This window comes from Triturus cristatus, chromosome 2_1 (assembly GCF_964204655.1).
Source record: "Triturus cristatus chromosome 2_1, aTriCri1.1, whole genome shotgun sequence".
Classification (NCBI taxonomy): Eukaryota; Metazoa; Chordata; class Amphibia; order Caudata; family Salamandridae; genus Triturus; species Triturus cristatus.
In genome coordinates this window covers 1,022,791,595-1,022,816,005 of record NC_140581.1, presented here as the reverse complement: position 1 = coordinate 1,022,816,005, position 24,411 = coordinate 1,022,791,595, and the positions used below count along the sequence as shown (strand labels likewise).

Here is a 24,411-nt window from a genome sequence, read left to right as displayed (position 1 = left end):
AAAATAGAGAGGCTTCACATCTCCCCTATTGGCCGGGCCCCAAAAGTCCTAAGACGGCACTGTGACCAAGGGAAACTTCAGAGCGCTGCAGTGAATGGTATTGTAGTGGAATCAATATGTTGCTACCCGACACGGCGCTCCTCAAACTAGGAGTACTACACCGAAAACCCTCGTGTCCTTGTGTACCTGGTGCTCATGTAAAGCGCTCCAATACTTATTGGTCAGTTCGCGGCTTCGCGCTATATAAACATTGGGGCAAAAAACTTCGGCGGTTAACAATACCAGCCCCATTCAAGTTTGAGGGGGGGGTGGCTGCTGCACAGAGTGTCTACACAGTACTTCCCTTGTCTGCGACCGCCATGACGAAACCACAGACTTTGCCCGTGCGTGAGGCCAGCCCAGTCTCTCTCCGCCTGCTGCTGAAGCTGGCAGTAAGAAGCGGTGCGGAGCGGAGACTGGAGCAGCTGAGGATAAACTCAGGGATTGTCTCTGGTCGGCCACCAGCGCGGTGTACACCAGCGGCACACCCACAACAACAGCAGCAGCGACCGCCGCCTTCGTGTAGACACTCCGTCCATAGGTTACCGCCGCTCCGTCCACGGACTTGACTGCCACACATACAGACCAGCCGGCGTTTCCTAAGTGTCCCCGGTATGTGCGTGCAAAACCCCAAATGGCAGCGTGTGGGTGACCGTCAGTGTTTGTCCTTGACTAATGCTTGAGCCTGTATCGGCGTGTGGGAGGGAATGTGTAAGAGAGTGCTGGGGATTGGCTGCAGGCACTGGAGTGCGTTGTGACACCGGGCAGCGAGGCGCTGGACAAGGGAGGGGGCTTCAAAGTAAGCTGCATTTTGAACACCATTGTCAGTCTGTGCTGCTGACAGCGTGGTTTCCAAATCGTCAGAATGTATAATTGGTTGCAATGTGCACACCCTTTGACATACACATTCGTCAGAGAAATGGGACTGTAAAAATACCCAGTTGCGTAGCCTATAGGGCTGGCATTAATGTGCTAGCATGGATATAGATAGCATTTGTGCCTGTGTATTAGGGTGACCAAAATTTTAAAGCAAGAAAATGGGACATTTCACAAAAATAGAAGGACTATAACTTTACGTCAAGCGAGCGCTCAGAATGACAGCACTCCTCAGCAGAGAATTACAAAACAGGCAGTAAGAACATACATAAGATCAGGGCTCGAGTCGGGGTACCACGTGGGTGGACGGCGTCCCCCTACTTATTTTACCGGGAGCTCGATAACTGGAGCAAATGTTGCCACACATTCGCTCTTTGGCCTCTCTGGGACGAGATCGGAACTCATTCAGAACGCTGCTCACGCGCTGGCTTCTCTGATGCAATCGCATCTAAGGGGTGAGTGAGGCGAGGCAATGAGTCTGATGGTGCAAGCCACCTTTCGTGACGTCACTTCCTGTCGTGACGTCAGCGTCCCCCACTTCTTTTTTTAGGACTTGTGCCCTGCATAAGATGCAATTTTTAAACCCAGTAGCTTGCCTGTGAATTAAATAGCTTTCTTGGAACAACTGCTAACTATCCCTACTTTGTAAACATAAAAAAACACCTCCCCCCGTTTTTAGTCGACCCTCTAAAAAAAACCGGGCCATGAGCTAAATTTCTCAAAATCTGCCCGGACAGCTGGTGAAAAACGGGGACCGTCCTGTCAAATCCGGGATGCCTGGTCACCCTATGTGTATTGGATGTATTATCTTACTCTACAGTTGTCCCTAGGGAATTAGGGATAGTCAAACACAAATGAATATAGACCCAGTCAGTACTATATTAAGTAAACTTGTCCAGCCGGACAGAGGTTAAAATGTAATCATGAGAATTATAGGAAATGTACACACAAAAATACTGAAAGCGGGACACAAGCCTGCATCCTACTACACAATCAAAGACAACAGCAAACATATAGAGAACATTCAAGGGAGGCTCAGGCAAAGCTCACGGTTTGTTAATGCAAAAATAATCAATACAGTAAACAAATTGCAAGGGACACCTTTCCATGCTCAATGCTGGCATTACAGACATTGTATAAGGTGTTTTATGGTGTCAACGGCGTTTCGATCCACGTGAACAATGCTTGGATCATCATCAGGACATTAAATAAGCATGCCTATGTATTAGTGCCTTAAATTACCAAGAGGGTGGGATCCGGGTAATGCCACGTCCGAGTGGTGGGAAGTATGAACCTTTCAGAATGGCAGCTGGAGTAATATGCGAGGCAAGGCGGGAGCCACGGGTGTGTTTTCCGTAGCCTCCAAGTTAATTAACTCTGCCGGTCTTGAAACTGGGTGAAAGACACGGGAGTTGGTGCAGGCGGCACGGTGGCCTAATTATGTGGTCCTCGCGGCAGAATGTGGGTAGTCTGCGTCCGTCGGTGCGTCCCTTGAATGTTCCCTATATGTTTGTTGTTGTCTTTGATTTTGTAGTAGGATGCAGGCTTGTGTCCCACTTTCAGTATTTTTGTGTGTACATTTCCTATAATTCTAATGATTAAATATTAAACCTCTGTCCGGCTGGACAAGTTTACTTAATATAGTACTGACTGGGTCTATATTCATTTGTGTTTGACTATCCCTAATTCCCTAGGGACCACTGTAGTGTAAGATAATAGATTCCCAAGGTCCCTGGCTGACTTCTCTTGGTTCCCCTTGTTGTTTATAAATGTGTATTGGATGTGTTAACCCTTTAAAAGTGGATTTTGTTCAGAGTTTGGCAACACTTTTATTTTTTAACAAGAAAATATAGAGGGAGAAAACGTTAATAACTAATATGGGGAAAACGATGAGACTTTTCATAAAACAATAAACCGGAACCTTACATGCATGCAAAATCAAGAAAGACAGGTTGAAAGATCAAATCAATGGGTATGTCAGACAGGTAAAAACATGCACATGGGTACTGACTAAAGCATAAAAAAAGAGTGTTGCAGTTTAAAGCAAACAAAAACGATTGCTTTCTGTGTACTATACATGTATGAGACAAAGAATTTCGGTCTTATTTATGAGTGGTTTGCACCACACAACATGCATGACCCAAACCTTAAGTTAGATTTATGAAGCCATACAAGGCCACTTGCGTCACAAGGAAAAATATCTTTATTTCTCCTCGTTACTTCTTTCTATGTGTGGTGCATTCTGCAGCACCATAGAAATAGGAATATACCTATCGGGCTTGTGTTTGTGCAGTAAGGTGACCCTGCCTGCGCAAAAACAATCCTGCATGCAACACAGGCACCCTTGCAGCATGGTGCAAAGGTGCCTGCGTTGGCACTAGGCCGCCAAAAGGGTGCCAGCGTAGGGGAAAAAGCAGGAATGTGCCGTATGGCTTTAAATACAGCACATCCCTGCCCTTTCTCTGTCACCTTGCTGCACTGTGTGACATTTTCGTAAATAGGCCCCTTCATCTCCTTTGATTCAGGGTACCTTTTGAAATGTGAAAAAGTCTCTCATGTATTGCAGTGCAAGTACTCCATAAGAGGTGGAATGATAAACTAAACACCCAGGACAGTAATACTTCTTTGTGTGGCGCCAAATCTTGTATGTATTTTTTAAAGAAATAATAACAGTAGTTATTGCAGACTGATGCATTGCCGAGTCAGACCTACTGAATAGGGCCCGTACGTTCCACAGTTATTTTAATAGGGTGCACATATTTATAAATAAATAAACAAAGAGGCATATATTTCAATGTGGGCAAAGCATTTTTAGATGCTGTGTTATGCTATTTGTATAGCGTTTGTATCCTTCCAAGAAGCTGCTTCGAAGTACTAAAATATAGTTTGACTGTGGGACACTTAAGTGAGGTGGTTTAATTCCTTGTGTCACCCTCTAATTACACTGACAAATATAAAACCAGCAAATAATTTTACCGTACCACACCTCCCCCTCTCAGTCATTCATTTTACACGCTTTGCCTTAATGGAGGTGTTAGACTCTTTTGGGGTGGGAGGGCACAAGGCAAGCAGGGGCTATTAGGCCTCACCCTTGGGGAAGCTTGGGTAAATTGCATCTGGGTCTGTCCTACTGTGGCTCTGCAAACTGAGACAAGTACAGCTTCTTCATCACGTTACTCTAAGTGGTAGTAGTGGCGAGCAGTCACAGCTTTCTCAGAGAGGTTGGCTGGGGGTGCAGAAACTAAGATCTTAGCCATTACTTAGCACTTTATCAATGCAATCACTGATTGTCCGACCCAGTACTTTATTTTGAAAAGTAAAGTACTTTAATTTATACACTTAAAACGTAGCACTACATAGAAATTTATAACAGATATAATGAAATGACACTGATGCTTGGGTTACTTTGCCCTGGATTCTGCCCAACCCCATCCCCTTTCCCGTGTGCCCACCCTCTCTAAGTCTAGGCAGAGCCCCATGGGATTTAGAATGTCTATTTGGCACATATCAAGGCCCAGGAGCAGATTATTCCGGTTTGTTATGTGAGCACTCAGTTCAATAGAGTCCTCTTTGATTCACTCCCATCACCGCACAAGTTTGTGTTCTCTTTTGCCAGCTAGCAAGGTCCTGCAACATGTCTCTCTTAGATTCTGCTTGAATATCTCTCTCTCTCTCTCTCTCTCTCCCTCTCCCTCTCCCTCTCCCTCTCTCTCTCTCTCCCTCTCCCTCTCCCTCTCCCTCTCTCCCTCTCTCCCTCTCTCCCTCTCTCCCTCTCTCCCTCTCTCCCTCTCTCCCTCTCTCCCTCTCTCCCTCTCTCTCTCCCTCTCTCCCTCCCGGCCCAAGGAATCGGAAATCGTCCAAATAGTGAATAACTGAAGCAGCAAAGAATTCAATTCTGCGAGAAACAGACCATGTCCAAGCAGAATCGGAATTGAAGAAACAGCAACATTGTTTCTAAACATTGGAGCTCTTTGAAGGCTCTCACAGTGAATTGCCTCGAACGTAACGTTGTTGCAACAACATTGAAAATGGCAACATTGCTTCCTAACACAGCAATAGAAGTCGTGCTTTTCAAATAAATAATGGATTTTGGTCAGCACAAAAACTTAATATCCAACAATTAACTTCGAGTCAGAACTCATGAAACGAAGAACAACTCCTGTCCAGTCCTATGCCCTGATGAGAATCCCGTGAATGGACATTGGGATTCGAAACGCGTCGGAGTTCACCACACTACTGGGTCCTAAAAAGGATAGTAATCCAAGAGTAGCACATCCATGCAAATAGGGATGCACATTGGATTATTTAATACTCACCAAGTAGTCCAACAACCGCAATACTATGTAGATAAAGTGATGTTAAGTCAATTGTAAATGCGGTTGCTGTTGTTTTTGGTCAAATTACTTGACCGGCTGTCATAAATAATGTTTTTTTTGTATGTAGTTCATGTATGTTGCATGTACTGCACTATAATTTCCTTTCATTTCTGTTGAATTCTTGATATGCATTTAATTTGGTTTGTCGTGTGTCTTTTAGACAGACATTGTTGTAAATTTGTTATACTTCTACAATGGTTGCATCAATGTAGTAATTAAATTACTAAGACCATTCAAAATTGATAAAGGTCTAAGTATGTTTGAAGTAGGCACAAGAGACCGAGCACAACATAGGCATGCACTTCTCATAGTAGAATTGTACCTGAAATTGAAACCCAGTAAGTGATAGTCATCTAGGTAGACTGGAAATAGACGGATGGCGGACTCCATGTCTGCTTTGGCCATGAGGTCGCACGTGGTCTAATTGTCTTAACAAATCTGGTGAACATCCAAGGATGTCTATTTGTCCGAGCAGAGGGATGGGGCTTTGGTGTCATTAACAGAAGCACCTCACTGAGAGGTTATGGATCAGCCTAAACTCCCCAGGGTCTTTCTTGGAAACCAAGCCCTGAGGGGAACAAACAAGCCCTGCCAACAAGGGGCTTGCAAATGGTCCAGCCACCCTTCCCAGTTTCAGTTCTATCTCAAGCTTCCTTTTTGCCATGTCCATCCCTAGTTTTAAGGAGTGTTGATTCTTGCTAAATTCTGGCTCTTGCACACCTGCAGCAAGTATGAAACCATAATGAAAACCCAAATACAATTGTCGCATGGCAGCCCCATGAAGATACAGGTTCATCCAAGGATTCAAGACCAGTAGTGATACCGGAGAGGGATTAGCACCTCCAAATGGTGAGAGGACCTAACTTTTGCATATTCTTCTCCTTGGATTTTTAAAAGCATATAAACTCTGGGTGTCCTTCTGTCCCACAAAAGGAGCAATTGTGCTTAAATTTGCAAGACCCTTGTGGGCTGATACAAGTGTTCTCATTATATGCCCAACATGCACCCTTGCGCTACACCGGTTGCTGACCGAAAAGGCGACTGGCCACTACCCTCTGGGTTTTTTAATACAATGCAATGTAATATGCAATAAAACTCCTCTGTGACCTACGTTCCTTTTATTCAAAATTTAATTTATACATGGGCTGATCAACAATTATAAGCCTAAATGCTACACATGTTAAATCATATTCACAAAGACTTTTTTTGTTTTTTTATAAAAATATATTCTTTTATTCATTTCACAATGTCATTTTTGTAGTACATAAATCTTCATTATTTTCTAGCATGTGAATAATCATTTTCTATTGAAATCAACATAAACAACAATTTTTTGGAAATTGTACAGAATCTATAAGACCTCAGACAACCTACTCAGCAAATAACCAATCAATGTTCAGAACCACACTCATAACTCAAGTACACTCTCATTCATACTATACACTTATACTTTGTTGGTATAGGGAGTATCAGAATGACAGGACATCTCCAGTAATAGGTATGGATGGAAATAACCTAGATAGGTCAGGGCGCACGTGGTCTACGCGCGTTTTGGTGGGATTACAGGAAGGAAACCACCTTCATCAGGACCTCGCCCAACTAAGGTACAGTGTTGTTGGATTTATACCGAGTAGGGAGACCTAAAAACATGACAAACAAATATATATTATTTTATATTCAGCCCATGTTTGATACAATAATCATTTTCAAAGACCGATGATGAGTGGTGTATTAAACCCAATAAGTTGTAGTACCCTGAGATAAAAGAAAAGACACCCTACATATGTGCACTCTAATTCCTAATACAAGTGATCAGCATTTATGTAGAACAAGAAATAGTATAGGCCCAAATGCACCCAGTGGTGACCATCCATATGTTAAAGAAAGGATGGCTGAGAATATGATGTACACAGTGCATATAGAAAAATTAAAACTTGTACGATCTATGATCTATACCAAGATGTTCTCAGTTTCTATCCCTTACTGTTAGAGAGCAGTTAGAAATACAATGCAATGTAACCATTGGGCCTGAGACAGCAGAGCTATCCCTCTGGTTATGCTGCCTGAATAAATGTCACATAGATCTATGAGTAAGTTGTCCAAATGCCTGTTCCCTTCACACCTTCCCTCTTTGGCCATTTTCAGCTAAAATCTGAATCTGAACTTGTCAGCATTGAATGTTTCCTTGAGGTATTTTGATGACATATAATAGTTGTGCAGAAAATCTAAGTGCATAATGCAGTAACATTTCACTTTCTGCACAATCTCTCTTTTTTCCCTTGTATCTCTTCTTGTTTCTCATCTAAAACAATGTGGTCGGCTTCGAGGTCTCTCTGTATGATGCACATTCCTTGTGGGCTGTGTGGCATAGTTAAAGCCATAATATTAGGTGCCACACAATGTCTACCCTGCTGGAAAACTTGCTTTCAAGCTTGTGAGAACACTAATGGGCTTTATTATCTTGTATGTTGGTGGTGGTCCTAGAGATCTGCATGAAGCCCAAAGCCTCTCCCCTCTACCAAGGGAGGTTTCGCAAATAGGGGATTACTCGCTGATTGAAAAGTCCATACATGAGTGGCACCCATGTATTTCACTCCCTCATCCCTTAAAAGGGCGTTACCTATTATCTGAAGAAAAGGTGGTGTCAGAAGAATATTCTGAGAGTCACATTACAAATTATGTATGGGGCCCTACACAATATCTAGAACAAAGTGATGCCCACTTGTATGCCTCTACAACACTGCTTTGTTGCAATAGGATTGAAACACTTTTCATTTAATTTTACTGCCCAAAGAAAATTGTGGTCACACTGCCAAAAAAATACCAATTGTGTTATCACTGAGTATGCACCAATCGTTTTACTTACAAATGTCTGTTCTTTTGCCAAAAGAACAAATGAAGATGGCTCACACCACATAACACATGCCCAAAACATCATGCTACATTCAAATATGTCCAATGTATTAATACATGCATAACAGGTGCCAGCTTGTTCATGCACTTTTCTAGTCGCCTCTCAGAGTCTCTCGTTTGTAATCTCCTGTGCTCTTCCTTAACAACTTTACATTTTCTCTTTCCCCTGCTCTGTACCTCTGCGTTCCCGCCTCTCGACAGCCTTGCAGTTGCTCTAGCTCTCACCTCACTAAATCCCATAGCCCTTTCTCTCTGCATCTCTCCTATCCTGTTCAATGTCCTCTCCTCTCAGCCTGCCTCCTCCTTATGTTTTTTTTTTCCTATCTCTTTTGGTTGTATGATGGAACCATGCACGCTTAAACCACACGTGGCTTAACAACGTAGTCACTACCGCATCGTTACCACTCGTTTCTTTAACACGCAAGTCGTTAGGGGGCCGCTGGAAGTTGGAATAGTATCATTTATTATTCCAACTCCTGTCGGTTTATCTGTAGGGAAGGTGTTGGACTTTAAATCCAACACCAGGTTTCCTAAAGCAAGTTGCTTTATTGACTTGCATGCTAAAGAAACGCATGGTAACGAAGCGTTCGATGTAGTGCCCACGGTTTAAAGGCACTACGTGGTTTAAAATGCATGGTAAAGGGTGTTTCCCATCTCTATTGTCAATTCTTTATATCGCTTGACCCTCTTGATCTATTTTTGTTCTTCTCTCCTCTTCTACCCCTCTTTCTCTCGCTTCCTTTTGCTTATTTTCTCTTTTACCTCTCACTTCTCTCTCTTAAACTTGTCTCTGTGGCGCGTCTTCTTCTTTACTCTTGTCATTTCTCTCCACCCTGGTTCATCCTCAGCCCCCCTGTCTTCTGCTCTCTTACCTCTGATAGGATTGTCTCTCATACAAGAGCAGATGGGACTGAGGGTGCCCCCATGTCTGGGAGTGTATTTTCATAGTATATTTAGAGTAAATAAACCTTACATATATTGACCCCGAAGAGCGTTTCACAGCATTTCAGCTAGGTTTGCACAACATAACCGCGTACGTGGTCATTGATTGGTAACGCATTCTATATTTTCTCACTTCCTGTGACCATAAATCTCTCTCGGTATTATTTATTTTGTAACTCACACCCTAAAATGTAGAAATGTATATTATTATTATTTTTTTTGTTTTAGTTCAACATGGGATTCTTATTTTCAAAATCGATGAATGAAAGCCTGAAGGAACAGCGGGAGTTCATGAGCATGAATTCTCGACTCCAGGTAAGCTGTAATTGACGTTCGCTTTTCTTTTTTACATTGATTTATGTGGTTTTTCCGCAAGCTGTTTATTATGTGAAGAATGCCTGTCTGTACAATAGTAACAACCTTGTTTTGTGTACAGAAAATAATGTTACAGGAATCTGTATCGGGGGCTGTAAATCACATATCTATACAGGCACTGTCCATGGGGAACTCAGTACTGTAGTGTGTGAAATTGTCTGTTGTTTCGTTTGTGTTTGGTTGTCTGTAAGGTATGATTAGTATAGCTCCCTCCGCCCCCCTCCCTGATCAAGGTTAGTGACAGAAGGAGTCTTATGCGGTGTGTGTGTGTAACCCCATAAAGATTCAAGGAATATGAAGTGTTAGCACTGGCCCTTCTGCTGCTGTAGCAGGCAACTGTTAGCTACTGTTTGGCAGATACATTATGTGGATACTGCATCACAGAATAGGTATTCAGCCAACTAATGTGTCGGTACTTACAGGTAATCTTCATCATCCCGATTAAAGTCCTCCTCGTCCCAGTCTGTACATTAGTTAAGTGATCCCGCCTCCAGACAGGCCTTTGAAACGTTAGTCCATTTTCTTATTTTAATATATAAACCCATCTCACCCTCCACCGTGTCTGTTATTAACAACACCAGACACAACCACAGCGGGAGGGGGGAGGGAACAGTACTGGGACGAGGAGGACCTTCTCGTCCCAGTCCTTACATTAGTGAGGATATTACAAGCCAAAACACACAAAGAGAAAGCATGACACCAAGTCTACATGCTGAATACAAAGTTTAATTGAAAAATACGGTTCAAGACAAAGCTGCGTTCAGAACACCAACAGCAAAATTGTCCACAGAAGCATGCAACACCTGGAAATGGTAATGCTTGATGATAGTATGATGCGACACAAAGTACCCACCCTACAATTCTCCGGGATAGAGACACCTGCCGCCTCAGCCCAGGAAGCAGACACACACTGAGCAGAGTGTCCCTGAACCTGATTAGAAGGAGCTAGCCCCACAGACCTATAGGACTAGCAAACTGCCAAGCACACCCACCTACTGATGGTGGATATAGACACTTTCTTTCCCTTAGCCACTCCCAAATAGGACACAAACAGAGCAGGAGAAAGACGAAAGGCCTGGGTGCACTGCAAATAAATTTGAAGGGCCCTCCTAACCTCTAATACCAAAAAAAGAAACCGGAGTACCCTCCTCCCCTGGAAAATCAGGAAGAGCAATATTCTGCTGCAAATAGAATTTAGATACGATTTTAGGGAGAAAAGCCGGATCCAGCCACAACATTACTCTGTCCTGCAGGAACTGTAATAGGGACAAGAGATAAAGCCCTCAAATTCCCCAATCTCCGAGTCAAGGTGATAGCCAACAGGAAGGCCAACTTAGCAGATAACCACAACAAATCAACCTCCAACAAAAGCTTAAAATGGGACAGTTGAGACCTTGCATGAGAGTTGGCAGATCCCAAGAAGGCACAACCACTGGAGTGACTGTACGGCGAAGCCGAAAGCTCTATTGCAGCCGAACCACCAAAGGAGCAACACCATCCTGCACAACTCCTGAACGCCTACAAGCACAGATAGCAGCCCCCTGAGCAGCCAAAGTAGAAGGTGAAAGATTCTTTAAAAAAACATCCCTGAGAAACTCTAGAAGTTTTTCCAGTTCCCCAACCACAGGATCAACCTCTTGCGAGGCACACAACCTGACAAAAGAGCCCAGATGCTTACTGTAACACTTAAGGGAGGAAGCACTGTGGGAACATTGAATATCCATGGCCACCAAAGAAGAGCAACCCAAATATTCTAACGTCAAACGCTCTAAAGCCAGACTGTCTGTTTCAGTTGATAGAGATGAGGCAATGACAACATCAACAGCGGGAACCAAAGGCAGCGAGGCCAGAGAAGAGCAATCGGGAGAATAGACACCCTCTCCACTCAAATCGTCTGCAGCACCTTCAGGAGGAGGAGAATTGGAGAGAAGGCATACAAAAGACCCAAGGGCCAGGGGATCGACTGAACATTCACAGCCCACACCTCAGGACAAACCACTTCGGAACAGATCCAAGGAAGGAGGGAATTTTGTGGAGATGCAAAGAGGTCCACCCATGGCTCCCCGAACCGGAGACAAATGTCTCCAAACAGGGGTACTGAAAGTTGGTACAAACAGTAGCGGGCCGTGACCTTCAACACTGGAGGGGCAGTTGGGGGGGGGGGGGGGTCTTACAAAGAGATAATTAAAAAAAAAAGGTACTTACCCGCATTTCGCTCTGCATTTTCTTCTTTCTTCTAGAGTCAGCTCGAAGGCACCTCATGGAGCCTCATGCTACCCCCTTCGGCAAATCCTGACGCTGTAGATGAGCAGAATGACAGAAGCACCAGGATTGACTGGGGCAGGCTGCCTCGATGCTGCAGCAGGCACAGGAGGCCAGTGCCTGCTCTCCACCCAGCTCTGAGACAGTAAGGTGGGGAGGTTTACACTGCGCAACTCAGGCTGGCTGTCACAAGACGGCTGGCCAAAGTGACTTGCGCAGTGTAAACTGGTGGAGTGAGCACTACTTCCCTGCTGCCAGTCAGCAGAAGCCCCACCCCATACACTGCTCTGGCTGGAAGCAATGAAAAATAAAACAGTTATTGATTTTATTACCATTTTAATTTACATTTTTGCTGCACTGGCAGCAGGGGAGGGCGACTCTCCTCCGCCCTAATGGGGGGACCGCAGCTGGGTACAGAACTTAAGAAGGCAGTTGTGGCTCATGCTGTCCGCATGAAAGTTCATGTGACCCTGAATCTAAACAGCCCTCAATGCCCTGAGGTGTGATTCCGCCCAGAAACAAATCGGGGATGCCAGATGATTCCGAGACTTGCACCTCACCCCCCCCCCCCTTGGTGATTCAAGTAACAGCGAGTTACCTGGTTGTCGGTGCAAACCAACAGATTTGCCTCTTACAGCTGAACCTGAAAGAACGATATCGCCTGCCAAATGGCTTCCAACTCCCACCAATTCGGAGAGCGAGCACTGTCTGCTTGAGTCCAATGACCCTTGGCGTCCAAGGACCCCAACATGGCTATCCAACACCAAAGACTGGCGTCAGTCGTTAGCAATAGAGGGGGAGGGAGTTGGAAAATGATCACCTTCTCCAGGTTGAAAATATGGGGCCACCAACCCAATTCCTGGACCAGAATAGGAGTAAGAGGAACCAGAGAATCGTGATTTTCAAGGGAGAGGTCCCAGGGAGACAACGAATAATTCACCTGAGGCTTGAGGTGCAGTGGAGCCCAGGGAACCACTGCCGTGGTGGCAGGCATCAACCCCTGGACCCTCAACCAAGTCCGAGTGGAGCCGACAGCTGAGCCACGAGATCTAACAGAAGCAACTGCAGAGTAGAAATGTGAACAGGTGAGAGGAACACTACCCCTATCTGAGTGTCGAAAAGACCGCAGAGAAAATGCAGCCTCTGAGCAGGGACCAGCTGGGACTTGGCTAGATTCAACTTGAAGCCCAGGCGTTGGAACATGTTCATGGTTGCTTCCACTGCCAGTAGAACCTTAGGAATAGAGGAAGCAGACATCAAACAATCATTCAATGCAGGGCAATGTAGAGAAATCCTGAAGCTGCAAAACCACCACAGCCGGAGCCAGTCCCTTGGTAAATGTCCGGGGAGCGGTGGAGAGTCTGAAAGGCAACCCCTGAAACTGGCAAATGAGCCCTGTCCACATCAAACCCCAGGAACTGTTGGCTTTCTTGATGGACAGGTATGTGAAAATAGGCATCCTCCAAGTCCAGGGAAGCCAGTAAGTCTCCCTGCTGGATGACTGAAGTGAATGACTACAATGTGGTCACCCAAAAATGATAGGGCTTCTCTGTCCTGTTCAAAGCCTTGAGATTCAGAATTGGGCGGTAAGAACTATCTGGTTTTGGGTCCAAGAAAGTGGTGAGCAGAAGCCCTTTGCCCCTTTTCGCCACTGGCACCTTGACAACAGCGCCCTTCGTGAGCAACTTTTCCATTCCACACAACATAGCAGTCCTCTTTATGGTGTCGCCTGGCAAAGGGGTAACCCGAAACTGAGCCTGAAGAGAAAGACCCCGGAATGGAATCCGATACCACTGACTGATGACTGACAGAACCCACTGGTGGGAAATCAAGCTGGATCATTGATCCTGGAACAAATGGAGCAGGGCTCCTACCCTGGCATAGTCACTTCTTGCCAGTCCCATGGGGCTGCTGATGCTGGAGTTGGGGTTTGTTGGTGAATGCAGCCCCCCAACCATGGTCCTGTCCACTAAAGGACTGAGAAGTGGAGAGACCGCCCTCAAAGTTCTTCTTATGGAAGAAATATTTCTTCTTCTTTTTTCTTCTTCTTCACAGACTGGAAAGGGTTCAGCAATTTTTTTCACTTTTGCAAAAGGCTGGACCATTGTGTTTAATTTGTCCCCAAAACGTTTGGGACCATCAAAGGGCAGCTTATGAATTTAGGCCTTCTGTGCTGATTCAAGGCGCAAAGGTTTTGTCTACAGTGACCGTCTTCCAGCCACTGATGCCCCGGCTGCTGAGGAGAAAGCCCACAGGGTACCAAATGTGACGTTAGACAGGAATTGAGCCAACATCTCCACCTGCGCCAAGATGGGAATGGAATCCCCTTGATCCTGAAGACAGTCAAATAACTTCTCAAAATCCTTTATTAGGACTTGTGAGGCATATGTGAAATAAGTTCTTGCCTTGATCCTAAAATAAGATGCAGCATATGCCCACTTCCAGGCAGCATCAACCTTCCTTTTAACAGGATCAGAAAAGGAAGCCTCCTCAGAAGACAGGGAAGAGGAAGAAGCCATCAAGGATAAAATGGAGTTGACTTTAAGGACTCGTGGAAATTGTTCATCAAACTGCGCCAGGTGATACCTCTTGCCCAGGGAGCGAGGAATCCCTTGCTTCTCAATATCATGCCATTCCTTTGCCAGAGTTTCCTTATTGATATCATGCAAGAGGAAATCATCCACCACCGAGGCACTATTCTGGGAATAGAAGCCATCATCCATCAAAGATTTAGGTTCATATCCCAGAAACTCATGAATATCTGCCAACATGTCTGAAAAACATTCCCCTGGACATATTTTCCTTTTGAGGAATTGTCCAGTTCCTCATCCCCTTTTAGTTTCTTTGCAGAAGGCTCACTCAGTGCAGCCTGAACTTCAGAAGTGATCAAGTCCTGTAAGTCTGCCCTGGAGATCTGCAACAGGTCATCATCCTGCAGCTCCTGAACGTTTCCTTTTGAAACTAGACTTGCCAGACACAGGCACCGACTCTTCATCCCCCATAATTGAAAGAGTCAAGCAGGAAGTGAACATATTCCTTTTATTACTGTCATCTAGCCACCAATTCTGAAGCCCCACAAGACTTTGGAAGCTAAAAGGCAGCCTTGCTGCCTTCCCCTGCAGCCACATGCAAAGAAGACACAGCAGCGGGAGCCAGGTGCTGCAAGAATTGCCCCCGCGGCTGTCTAGAACGCTTCCCCCCCCTCCCCCCAGCCAAGCACATGCACGGGGAGCGCGGTCCCGAGCTGAGCAAGGACGCAACCTACTGAAAGCAATGGTAAGGTCAGCACGCTCCACGTATAAAGGCAGGCTATTACAAACAAGTACCAGAGAATGAAACAGACAAAAACGAGTCACTTGCAGTAGAAATCCATTTTGAAACAGACTCCCAATGCACGTTACGTTGCGTACAGGCCGTTTAGGGACAGGAAAACCGAGCATTTGCAATGCAATAGGTCTTGCATTTTGTGAAAGTTAGAGCTATTGATGTTGTAAATGACAATGTTTTTACTTATGTTGTTTTGTCTGCAGTGGAGTGATCATTTAGAAAACGAGAGTTAGAGCTATTGGCATTGTAAATGTAACAATTTTTTACTTAGGTGTTGTAGTGTGGATGTTTGTGGTGTGCAGTGGAATTATGTAGATAGGAATTACGTGCTTTTAGTGCACTGGAATTATGTGGATTTGAATTGTGTGTTATGAAGAGTAATTATGTGGTATGGCATTTTGTGTTGTGGAGTGTTATGTTAACCCCTTCAGTGCCCATGACGAGATAGTCTTGTCATGGAGCGCGGTTGCGCTGTGCCCATGACGAGACTATCTCGTCATGAACCCCGCCCGCTAATGAAAGGCCCGGCACAGGGCGGGGAAAGGGCGGGGCACTGAAGAGGTTAAGGCCAGGCATATTAGCTTGGAGAGTTTCCGATAGTTGTATGGTATTGGTGATTGAAAAAATGAAGAACAATATGGAGAGGCATGTTGTGGCCACACCTGCAAGAGCCATAAAAAGTATTAAAAAATCCAAGATTCAGTAGAAGGATGACGTGAAACTAAGGGTGCCTTCAAGCTTTGAATGTCTCCTATTGGTAAAACATACAGTATTCTGCTTGTCATACATGCAGGTACATTTTGCAGTTTAGAAAATCTAGACCTCCAAACCGTTCAAGAATATCGCTGACTGCTTTCTGTAATTTGCTCCTTTCAAAATAATCAGAAAACTACGTAGTACGAACGACAGGAATGACTGGCATAATGCGACGAGTTGCAGTGCTTTGTTTGGACTCTACTGCTACAGGTTACAATAGAACATGTTTCTTCACGCTACCAGTATCTTATAAAACAGATGTAAAGTATCTCTCTGGCTACAGTAACTCGCCAGTTGAGAGTCCAAACCCATACACCAAAGTTGTCAGTAGAAAACGCCGATCAGTTCCTCGTAAAAATTCTATCACTGCTCGAGTTTGCAGGTACAGAATCACCATAACCTGTGGCCACCGTGACTGCACCTGTGGCCATTAACATTGGCTGATGACAACACTGGCATTAACTGAGGTAATAGTTAATTGCATTTGCAAACAGAAACGAGTTGTAGGCCAGGCTGAGCTGTGAGCACCTCAATAATGTAGCATCGCAGGGAGCTGCCGACCTGCTGGAGACTCATATCTACGAACTAATATTAAAATAGACAGGGCACAAGTCCTAAAAAAAGAAGTGGGGGTGACTGACCAAGTCAGGCAGTATGCAAGTAACATCATGACATGTGCTATCAAAGCACATGACGTCACGAAGCATTACATTCCACGTGGCATCACAGGAAGTGACCTCATTGGAAGTGATGCTCTAATATGTGTATGTTTATAACATATGCCAACTGAACATACAATAAAATGTTTTTTTTTTTTTAAAAGTTGTAAAAGCATATCATGTAACATGCAGATCACAGATTTTTATTTTATGTAGATAGGTAAGTGGATTACTGCTATGAACACACAGATCCTTTTGTTACTTGCAGTTAATAAATAGTAAGCCTTCTAGTAGACCACAGTGAGCTATGAAGTCTATTTGACTCCTACACCTTGTAACCCTGACTGTCTCATGTAACACTTCTTGTACATTAATTTACACACGTTCCTGATTTATTTGGAATGAATAATGTGTATGTTATGTAAAGTGCTGTAACATTCTGCATTGGGATGAGTACCGCTATAAAAGAAATAAAAAAGTGCTATTTAAATTATTTGAGTAAATACTGAGACAGACCAATCCAACTGACATTCTTACAGTGCATGCACTTATATACAATAAAGTAAAAAGCATGCATCTCTTAAGTACCTATGAAGGGATAACAAGCTGTGTGCTTATGTTTTCTACTCTGGTGTATTTGCATTTGTGAGGTTCCAGGATGCCTCCGGTCCCACACTCGATCAAAAGGAGGACTGATGGCTCCTTAACTTCTGTCTTTATCGTTGCCCAGCTGGTGGTGGAAAAAAATCCCCTCCCTGCCTGCACGTTGCTGCTGGGAATCGAAAGCAGACCACGTGCAGAGGCTGATGAACGTGTCGCGGTGTTTCAAAATTACACTGGGACAAGTTCAACATATTTCTGTGGGGCCCAACGTCTTAGCAGGGGGGACGGCGTCAACCCTGTGAAAAGAGTGGGTGGACGCCATGTACCCACGTGTACCTCCGACCCATGCCCTGAAAATAGGCATTCGCAAAGCCGGTAGTCTCACCTATGGGTGAGCTATTGGCTTTGGTAATCAGGTGGAGGGTGCGTAGCAGGATGATTTACAAGAGTCCCAATAAGCAGCCAGCGCTGGCAGCTTCATAACACCTTTTTATCCTTCTGTTGAGACAATAAGCAGGCAAAGAAACCCAGGAAGGCAGGTGGTAGGGGTGAAAAAAAAAAACAAGTGGTGAGGAGAAAGTAATGGAGAAAGTAATTTGAACAAGCGGCGCCGTGGCCAGGAAAAGGGTGGAAAGAAAAACAAACCTAGTGCTTTTATTTAATAAAAAATGTAGTCAGCTGTAGCATGTAGCTGGTGTTTTACACACTGAATTGGACACACTGGTGGATAATTCACAATGACATGCACACTCCGGAGCGGGAGGTGGTGTTGGGGGAAGTGAGGGGATGATTATGTGAAGTGAAAGCAGTGCTGCGGCATGGAGAGGGGGAAAGGAAAACAAACATGCTGAAAAGCAGTGCTCCTATTTAATTAATACGTCACTTACTTGTAGGATGTAGCTGCCGCCATTTGCTTTTGACACGCTGTGGGTGTCTTTGTCCTGCATCTGAATACGGCTATGTAGTGGGTAGAGTTAGTTCTGGCTTGATACACTCATAAAATGCTTAGGGCCATAAATGAATCCTCGTGCCGCTGAATCAGCCTGGGGTGCATGTGGAGTGTTGAGCTGTGATGGAGCCATGGCGTGTTATCCTGAGCAGTGGGGTCGTCTCTTCTTGCTGCAGGCAAGAGAGAACAGATGTGTTGAAAATGAAACCAAGTGTATGAGGTGGGGCAGAATGAATGTTTTTAAATGTGTGCACACTCGTTGATCACTTTTTTTTCTCTTTCCTTACCCTGTCCCCCTCTTTCCGCTGTTTTCTTTCTGCTTGCATTACTTACACTTGAATTATGTGTGTATTTGTTAACGCACAGCATGGCACGCGGTTGAAAGGAAAAAATAATGATTTAAAAGTTAATTTAGGCGAGATTTGTTAATGCGCGTATGGCACGCCGTTGAAAAAAAAACAATGATGTTAAATGTAAATCCCTCTGTGGCGCATTGCACACATAAACATATTTAAAGTTAAAGCAACGTCGCGACTTGCGGCGAACGCTTTTTGTAATTATAACGCGCCCACACGAGGTCTTGCTACCATATTTTAAGTTAAAGCACGGCGTGGGGTGAGCGCATTTTATAAATGTAAAACGGGACCTTCTAAGCCAATGTAGCCAAGGCAGGGGAGCAAGCATGAAACGAAAAAAAAGTGGCCACACACTAATAAATATCATGACAAAGGGGCAGTCTTCATGGGAGGTTACAAAAGTAAAAAAAGGAAGGACTAGTGACCATATTAACCAATGAAAAGCAGCCCTTTCCAAAGGACAGTCAAATGAGCCAATTAGAAAGATGGGTGTTGCTTAATGCCCATAACCTCAATACCCCTTGCTCACTGTGCCACTGGATTCAAGCTAGCCTGGCTGAAGAAGGGCGACATACCCTGAAACCGGTCCAAGGATGCTTGTTTACGGTCAAGGGAGGACCTGGCCTGGCAGTTTGGTCTGGACTGTTCCCATGGGGCACAGGGTCAAGACTGATTTGCATATGGCTGGGTCCAAACTGGGGTGGCCGAGTGGGCAAAAGAACGATGGATTTAACCCAGATCTTTTGACTGGGGGAGAATGTTTGCATTGTCAGCATTCCGTCCATCATTTGTTTGTTGTAACGCTTTTCGTCCTAAGTGGGATGGGGTATGCCCAGACATAGGCTGGCATTGCTGATATTCAACTGGTATCTCCCTGGCACCCATTTTCTCAGCCATTATGAGTTTTCAGGCCAGGAAACGATGAGTAATGGCCAAAAAAAGATACAATTACATAGATGTCAGAGATGTTACTGTTTGTCAAATTGTTGTGCCACCACAGTTAGCACCAGTGCATGAGATTCACTTACATGGGAGGGAGTTTGGCAACTAAACATTTTATGCCATCTGGTCGGGGCACTAAGAGGAAACTTTGATGCTGATACGCCACTAGATCTCTAAATGAAGTTTAGTCAGTGTGTGGCGAAGGACCAGGAATCGTTAAACTGCTTGCTGGAATGGGCCCAGTGATTCTGGGACATGCATCTTTGCTCCATTTCTTGGCCTGATGGCTGAGACTTTGGGTGCCACGGAGATACCGGCCGCTATTTCCTTAGCATACATAAGTATTTTCAAATCAAAGGAACATGTGAATAGTGACATTTATGCATAGCCAGCTGAACGGAAAGTAGTCCTGGACAGAGCAGGCTGCTATATTGCCACAGACACAAACAATCTATTGCGGAAGCAAACTAGCAACTACGACAATAATGATGTTCATGTCCGGAACAAAGAGAGGAGCATAGACCTATGAAAAATTATTGTGCTATTGTATTACATAATATTTAGCTACATAAGAGACTTGAGACGATTGAATAGAATGATTTAGTGGTTACAAAGTAACTTGCATGATTGATTGTAAATCAGAAGTGCAAATGGGAATTACCAGAATTTTGTAGTGCCTGCCAAGATGTGTAAACTGCAGAAATTGTTCATGGTCCTTTTACATGCAACATTAACATACAAATCTTTGGGCCATATGTATCAAAAAAGAGTGTTGCAATTCTCAAATTGCGAATTTTAGCGAATCACAATTAGAGAATCGCAAAATACAATGTGTGTAGGATTTGCTAAAAATTTTGCGAATCCTACATATTCCTTATTTGCGAATCGCAAATTGAGATTCGCAAATGACGAATTCCTTCTCATTCATTCCTTTGGGCTAGGAGGCCCATAGGAATGAATGGGAAGACATTTTCAATTTGCAATTACCAATTAGAGAATCGCAAATTTGAGAATGCAATTTCAAGGTTGCAAGGGTGCCAAAAGCACACTCTTTTACACCCCTGAAATATGCATGTGTGCACATTTTGCACACATAAATGCCCTAAGGGCATGTATGTGCGACATGTGGCACTTTAAAAAAATCCAAAAAGTGCTTTTTAATGAAAATCGCACATTACCACCAACTTAAAGTTGGTGGTAATTTGCAATTCCTTAAGGCCAAATAGCAAATTTCTGGTGCTTCCAGAATTACATTTAAGGAATCGCAATTTGCAATTCCTTAATTGTATTTGCAAAATATAGAATCGCAAATTTTGCGATTCTATATTTTGAGATGGCCTTTTGGGATGATACATCGAAAAAAGTTTTTCTCCCATTCGCAAACGGGCAGATTCTCAGAATCTGCCCGTTTGCAAACGGGAAAAAGGCTTGATACATATGCAGGCACATGCATCAAAAAGAGAGTTTGCGAGTCCTTATTTGCGAATTTCAAGGAATCGCAAATAAAGACTCGCAAAACACGATGCAACAAAAACATTGCGAGAATATTGCGAATCGCTAAAAATCGCTAAATAAATTGCGATTTCGGCATTTGCGAACTCGCTATTAGTGATTTCGCAATTAGCGAAATCGCTAATACCGAAGTCGCTTTTTGATGCATCCTGATGACATCACAACCAGGAAGTGAGCAGCACCAGCCTCATTTCCAGTGCACAGTGTCAGGGAGAGGAGGGAGCTGGCTCTGGGAGCAGAACAGGAGTGTGACAGAGACAGAAGAAAAACTTGTGATATCAAATGGAAGCCTCACAAACAGCAGAGGAGAGCCAAACAGGCAGGAAACGCAAAATTAAATTTGCAGAAAAAGAAATTGACACCCTCATTGAGGGAGTAGTCCACAGCCATGACAAGCTGTTTGGAAAGGCATCATTGAAAGTGGCAGAGCAGGAGAAAAGGAAAATCTGGCTCCGGATCCAAAACAGGGTCAATGCCATTGGGGTGACACACCGCACCATTGAAGAACTCAAAAAACGATGGTACGACTTGCGCAGTCGGGCTAAGGTGCGCATAGCTGACCGCCTGAAGGAGGCAAAGAAGACAGGAGGGGGAACACCAACAGACACTGGGAACACTCCCATGGAGGACTTGATTGAATCCACCATCCAGCCAGAAGCTGTTGTTGGTGTGACCCAGCTGGACACGTCCGGAGCAGCAAACACATCTGAAGGTAAGATGAATGTATGTTTTCTTAGTGTTACAAAATGTAAAGGTAGAACTCGACCACAGCACAGCCCAAGTGCAGACCCTGAACATCCAGTACACAATGCATTCAGTAGGTGAGGGGCATTATGGGAGATGTAGTCAGGTCAAGCAGTTAAAATGTCAAATCTCAGAGTAACAACCCAAAAAAGCTTAATAGAGTATAAAATCATTTACAAAGGCAGAAATTTATTACTGTGCAATTAATATCACAGACATGAAATAATACAGTGTTGCACTGTTTCACCTCACAGATGCACAACGTGTAGAAGATGTGGATAGCGATTCCCCAGACATGCAGGACACCAGCGCAGGTGAACAGATGGACACACCTGTGGTGCAAATAAATCCCTCACGTCCAACAAAGTCACGCAGGGCTACTGTTCCATCCCTAGTCACCATGGAGTGTGAAGATGATGAGGCTGATGCAACACCAGGTGGCAGCCATGGCCAGACAACTTCCATCACACAAACACAACCACAGGTCCCCAGAACTAATCACAGAGCCCGGCGTAGGAGAGGAAGAGCACTCAGGACACAGCAGGAGGAGCAACCAAGTGATGTCTGGGGTGGTCTTGAGGGACAGATGCTCCGTATGCAGCGCCTGCAGACAAAAAACACACGATTAGTACAATTGCAAGTTGGCAAGATGGCTAGCAACATAGCAGTACTGTCAGAAAGTGTGCAGCAACTGAGCAAGGTGATGCATGAGGGAAATGTATCCCAGAAGAGACAGCATCGTCAACTAATGCTGCAATTGAAAATGTTTGCTAAATCAAACAATAGATTGGCCACGACAACTGCACTGCTGGCACGTAGGTCTGTGACCATGCAAACTGAAATGTGCCATTGGAGCGGCGATGTGGCTAAAGCACTGGACCAGGTCACAAATGCAGTTGATTTGCTAAATGCTTCCACAATTGCGGCCAACAATTCCACGCCCGAAGAGGGTAGTGAGGGTGGCTCAAGCCTAAGTAGTGTGGCAGTTCCAGTCCGCACTGCAGGAAGACGCAACACACGCAGCAGTACCCCCGCCGCTTCCAACATAACGGATGACAATGCTGGGTCTGACAGGCGTCTGGGTGTTCGTGGGAAAAAGCGCTAGACTGGCATGTACAAGTGCATTCCACTATGGTGACGTAACCATTTATTTGGATTTGACTTTTCACAGAGTGACAAGTGAATTGACATTTGCAAACCACTTATGTCCATTGCACTGGTCAGATTACAAGTGTGCTTGAACACTCATGGCAATTTTATTTAATTAAAGAATACTCTGATAGCAATAGTCAGTTTCTGTGTCATCATTACTCACCTCAGAAATAATTTTGTGTGATGTCAAATCTTCTCCTACGCCCTTCTGCTGCGCCTGCCCCTTGTGCTGCATGGTGTTGTGGCACTTGCTGGTTCCCATCCTCCGAATCGCTGTCAGACACCTCGATGTCCATTCCTCCCCTTGTCGCTATGTTGTGCAGCATGGCACATGCCGCTACTATCTTGCAGCATTGTTCAGGGTTGTACTTCAGTGCTCCACCGGTCTTATGTAGACATCTGAATCGGCTCTTCAACAGCCCAAATGTGCGCTCTATGATGTTCCTTGTCGAAATATGTGCTGCATTGTACCTCTGTTGATTGGCAGTTGTGGGATTGAGGTAAGGCGTCATTAGGTAATTACGCAAGGCGTATGCGCTGTCACCTACATGTAATGGAGCAAAGAGTCAGTGGCAGCTTCACATTGACATACGTACAATGACAGTGATAAACTATAACACATATTTACCAAGCAGATGTCCCTCTCCAAATTCTCCCCTGACAAGACGGGTGTGTATGCCACTTTGCCTGAAGATATAAGAGTCATGTGCACTCCCTGGAAATTGCGCAACAATGTCAGTGATAATGTTTTTGGCATTGCAAACAACCTGAATATTGAGGGAATGGTAAGATTTCCTATTTCTATATATATATTCCTGTGTTGCAGGGGGACATATTGCAACGTGGGTGCAATCAATACAACCCAAAACATGTGGGAAACGAGCTATCTGGTAGAACTCCTGTTTGGTTTTTGCAAGGTCAAGCGCGGTGGTAGGGAACTTGATATGAGACCCGATCACGGCCATCATGGCATCAAGGAATGCTTTCAATATTCTTGAAAGTGCGCTTTGTGACACACCTCCCGCAACAGCAATGACCCCCTGAAAACTGCCTGACGCCAGAAGGTGTAGGCAACATAGGACCTGCACATGCGTTGGGATGGCATTGGTCCTACGTGTCTGTCGTTGCATTATGGGGTCCAATTCATTGATTAGGTCATGGATCATTGCTGCATTGAGCCTATACTTGTCGTATATCTCATCCTCTTGCTGGCCTAGCAAAGTTATGCGGACTCTGAAGATGCGCTCATTCATTCGCCTCCGTCTCTGTGCGGCAGCCTGCAGCCTCATCCTCCTCGCCATCAGGTAAATCCCTGCCATTGTGAACAGTGCTGGCTCATTCTGGGTGTGTTTAAATGGGTTTCAGTTGGTTTTCACCTGTCTGTGATTTGCACTCATGATTACCACCTGGTTGTGATCCTTCTTATTTAGCGATCGCTAATTTGCGATTTTCATGGAAATCGCTATTTGCGATTTGTCATGCATACATTTTGCGATTCGTTGTTTGCGATTCGGTAATTGGGACACGCTAATACCGATTCGCTATTTGATTCGCAGAATGTTTTGCGATTCCTTATATTTGCGAAAAAATGGATTTTCGCAAATATACAGTTGATGCATTTCAACACT

The 24,411-nt window shown here is 44.5% G+C and overlaps 1 protein-coding gene and 1 long non-coding RNA gene across 3 annotated transcripts in view; one reads left to right on the top strand and one right to left on the bottom strand.

The window, feature by feature from the left end:
• Positions 1–457: 457 nt before the first annotated feature.
• The window catches only part of PLGRKT (plasminogen receptor with a C-terminal lysine), a 150,141-nt gene continuing 126,187 nt past the window's right edge, over positions 458–24,411 (top strand). Inside the window, exons 1-2 of one of the 2 annotated variants that reach the window (XM_085635060.1) lie at positions 458–651; positions 9,375–9,461. In XM_085635060.1, coding sequence (XP_085491186.1) covers positions 9,381–9,461 — 81 coding nt within the window. In that variant the 5' untranslated portion in view covers positions 458–651; positions 9,375–9,380. Of the gene's footprint in view, positions 652–785; positions 839–9,374; positions 9,462–24,411 lie in introns of those variants that run through there. The other variant, XM_085635068.1, reaches the window with a different exon arrangement.
• On the bottom strand, positions 21,801–23,329 carry LOC146866257 (uncharacterized). Its single transcript, XR_014970804.1, has 2 exons — positions 22,947–23,329; positions 21,801–22,235 (listed from the first exon to the last, which is right to left on the bottom strand). It is a non-coding gene; the product is annotated as an uncharacterized LOC146866257 (long non-coding RNA).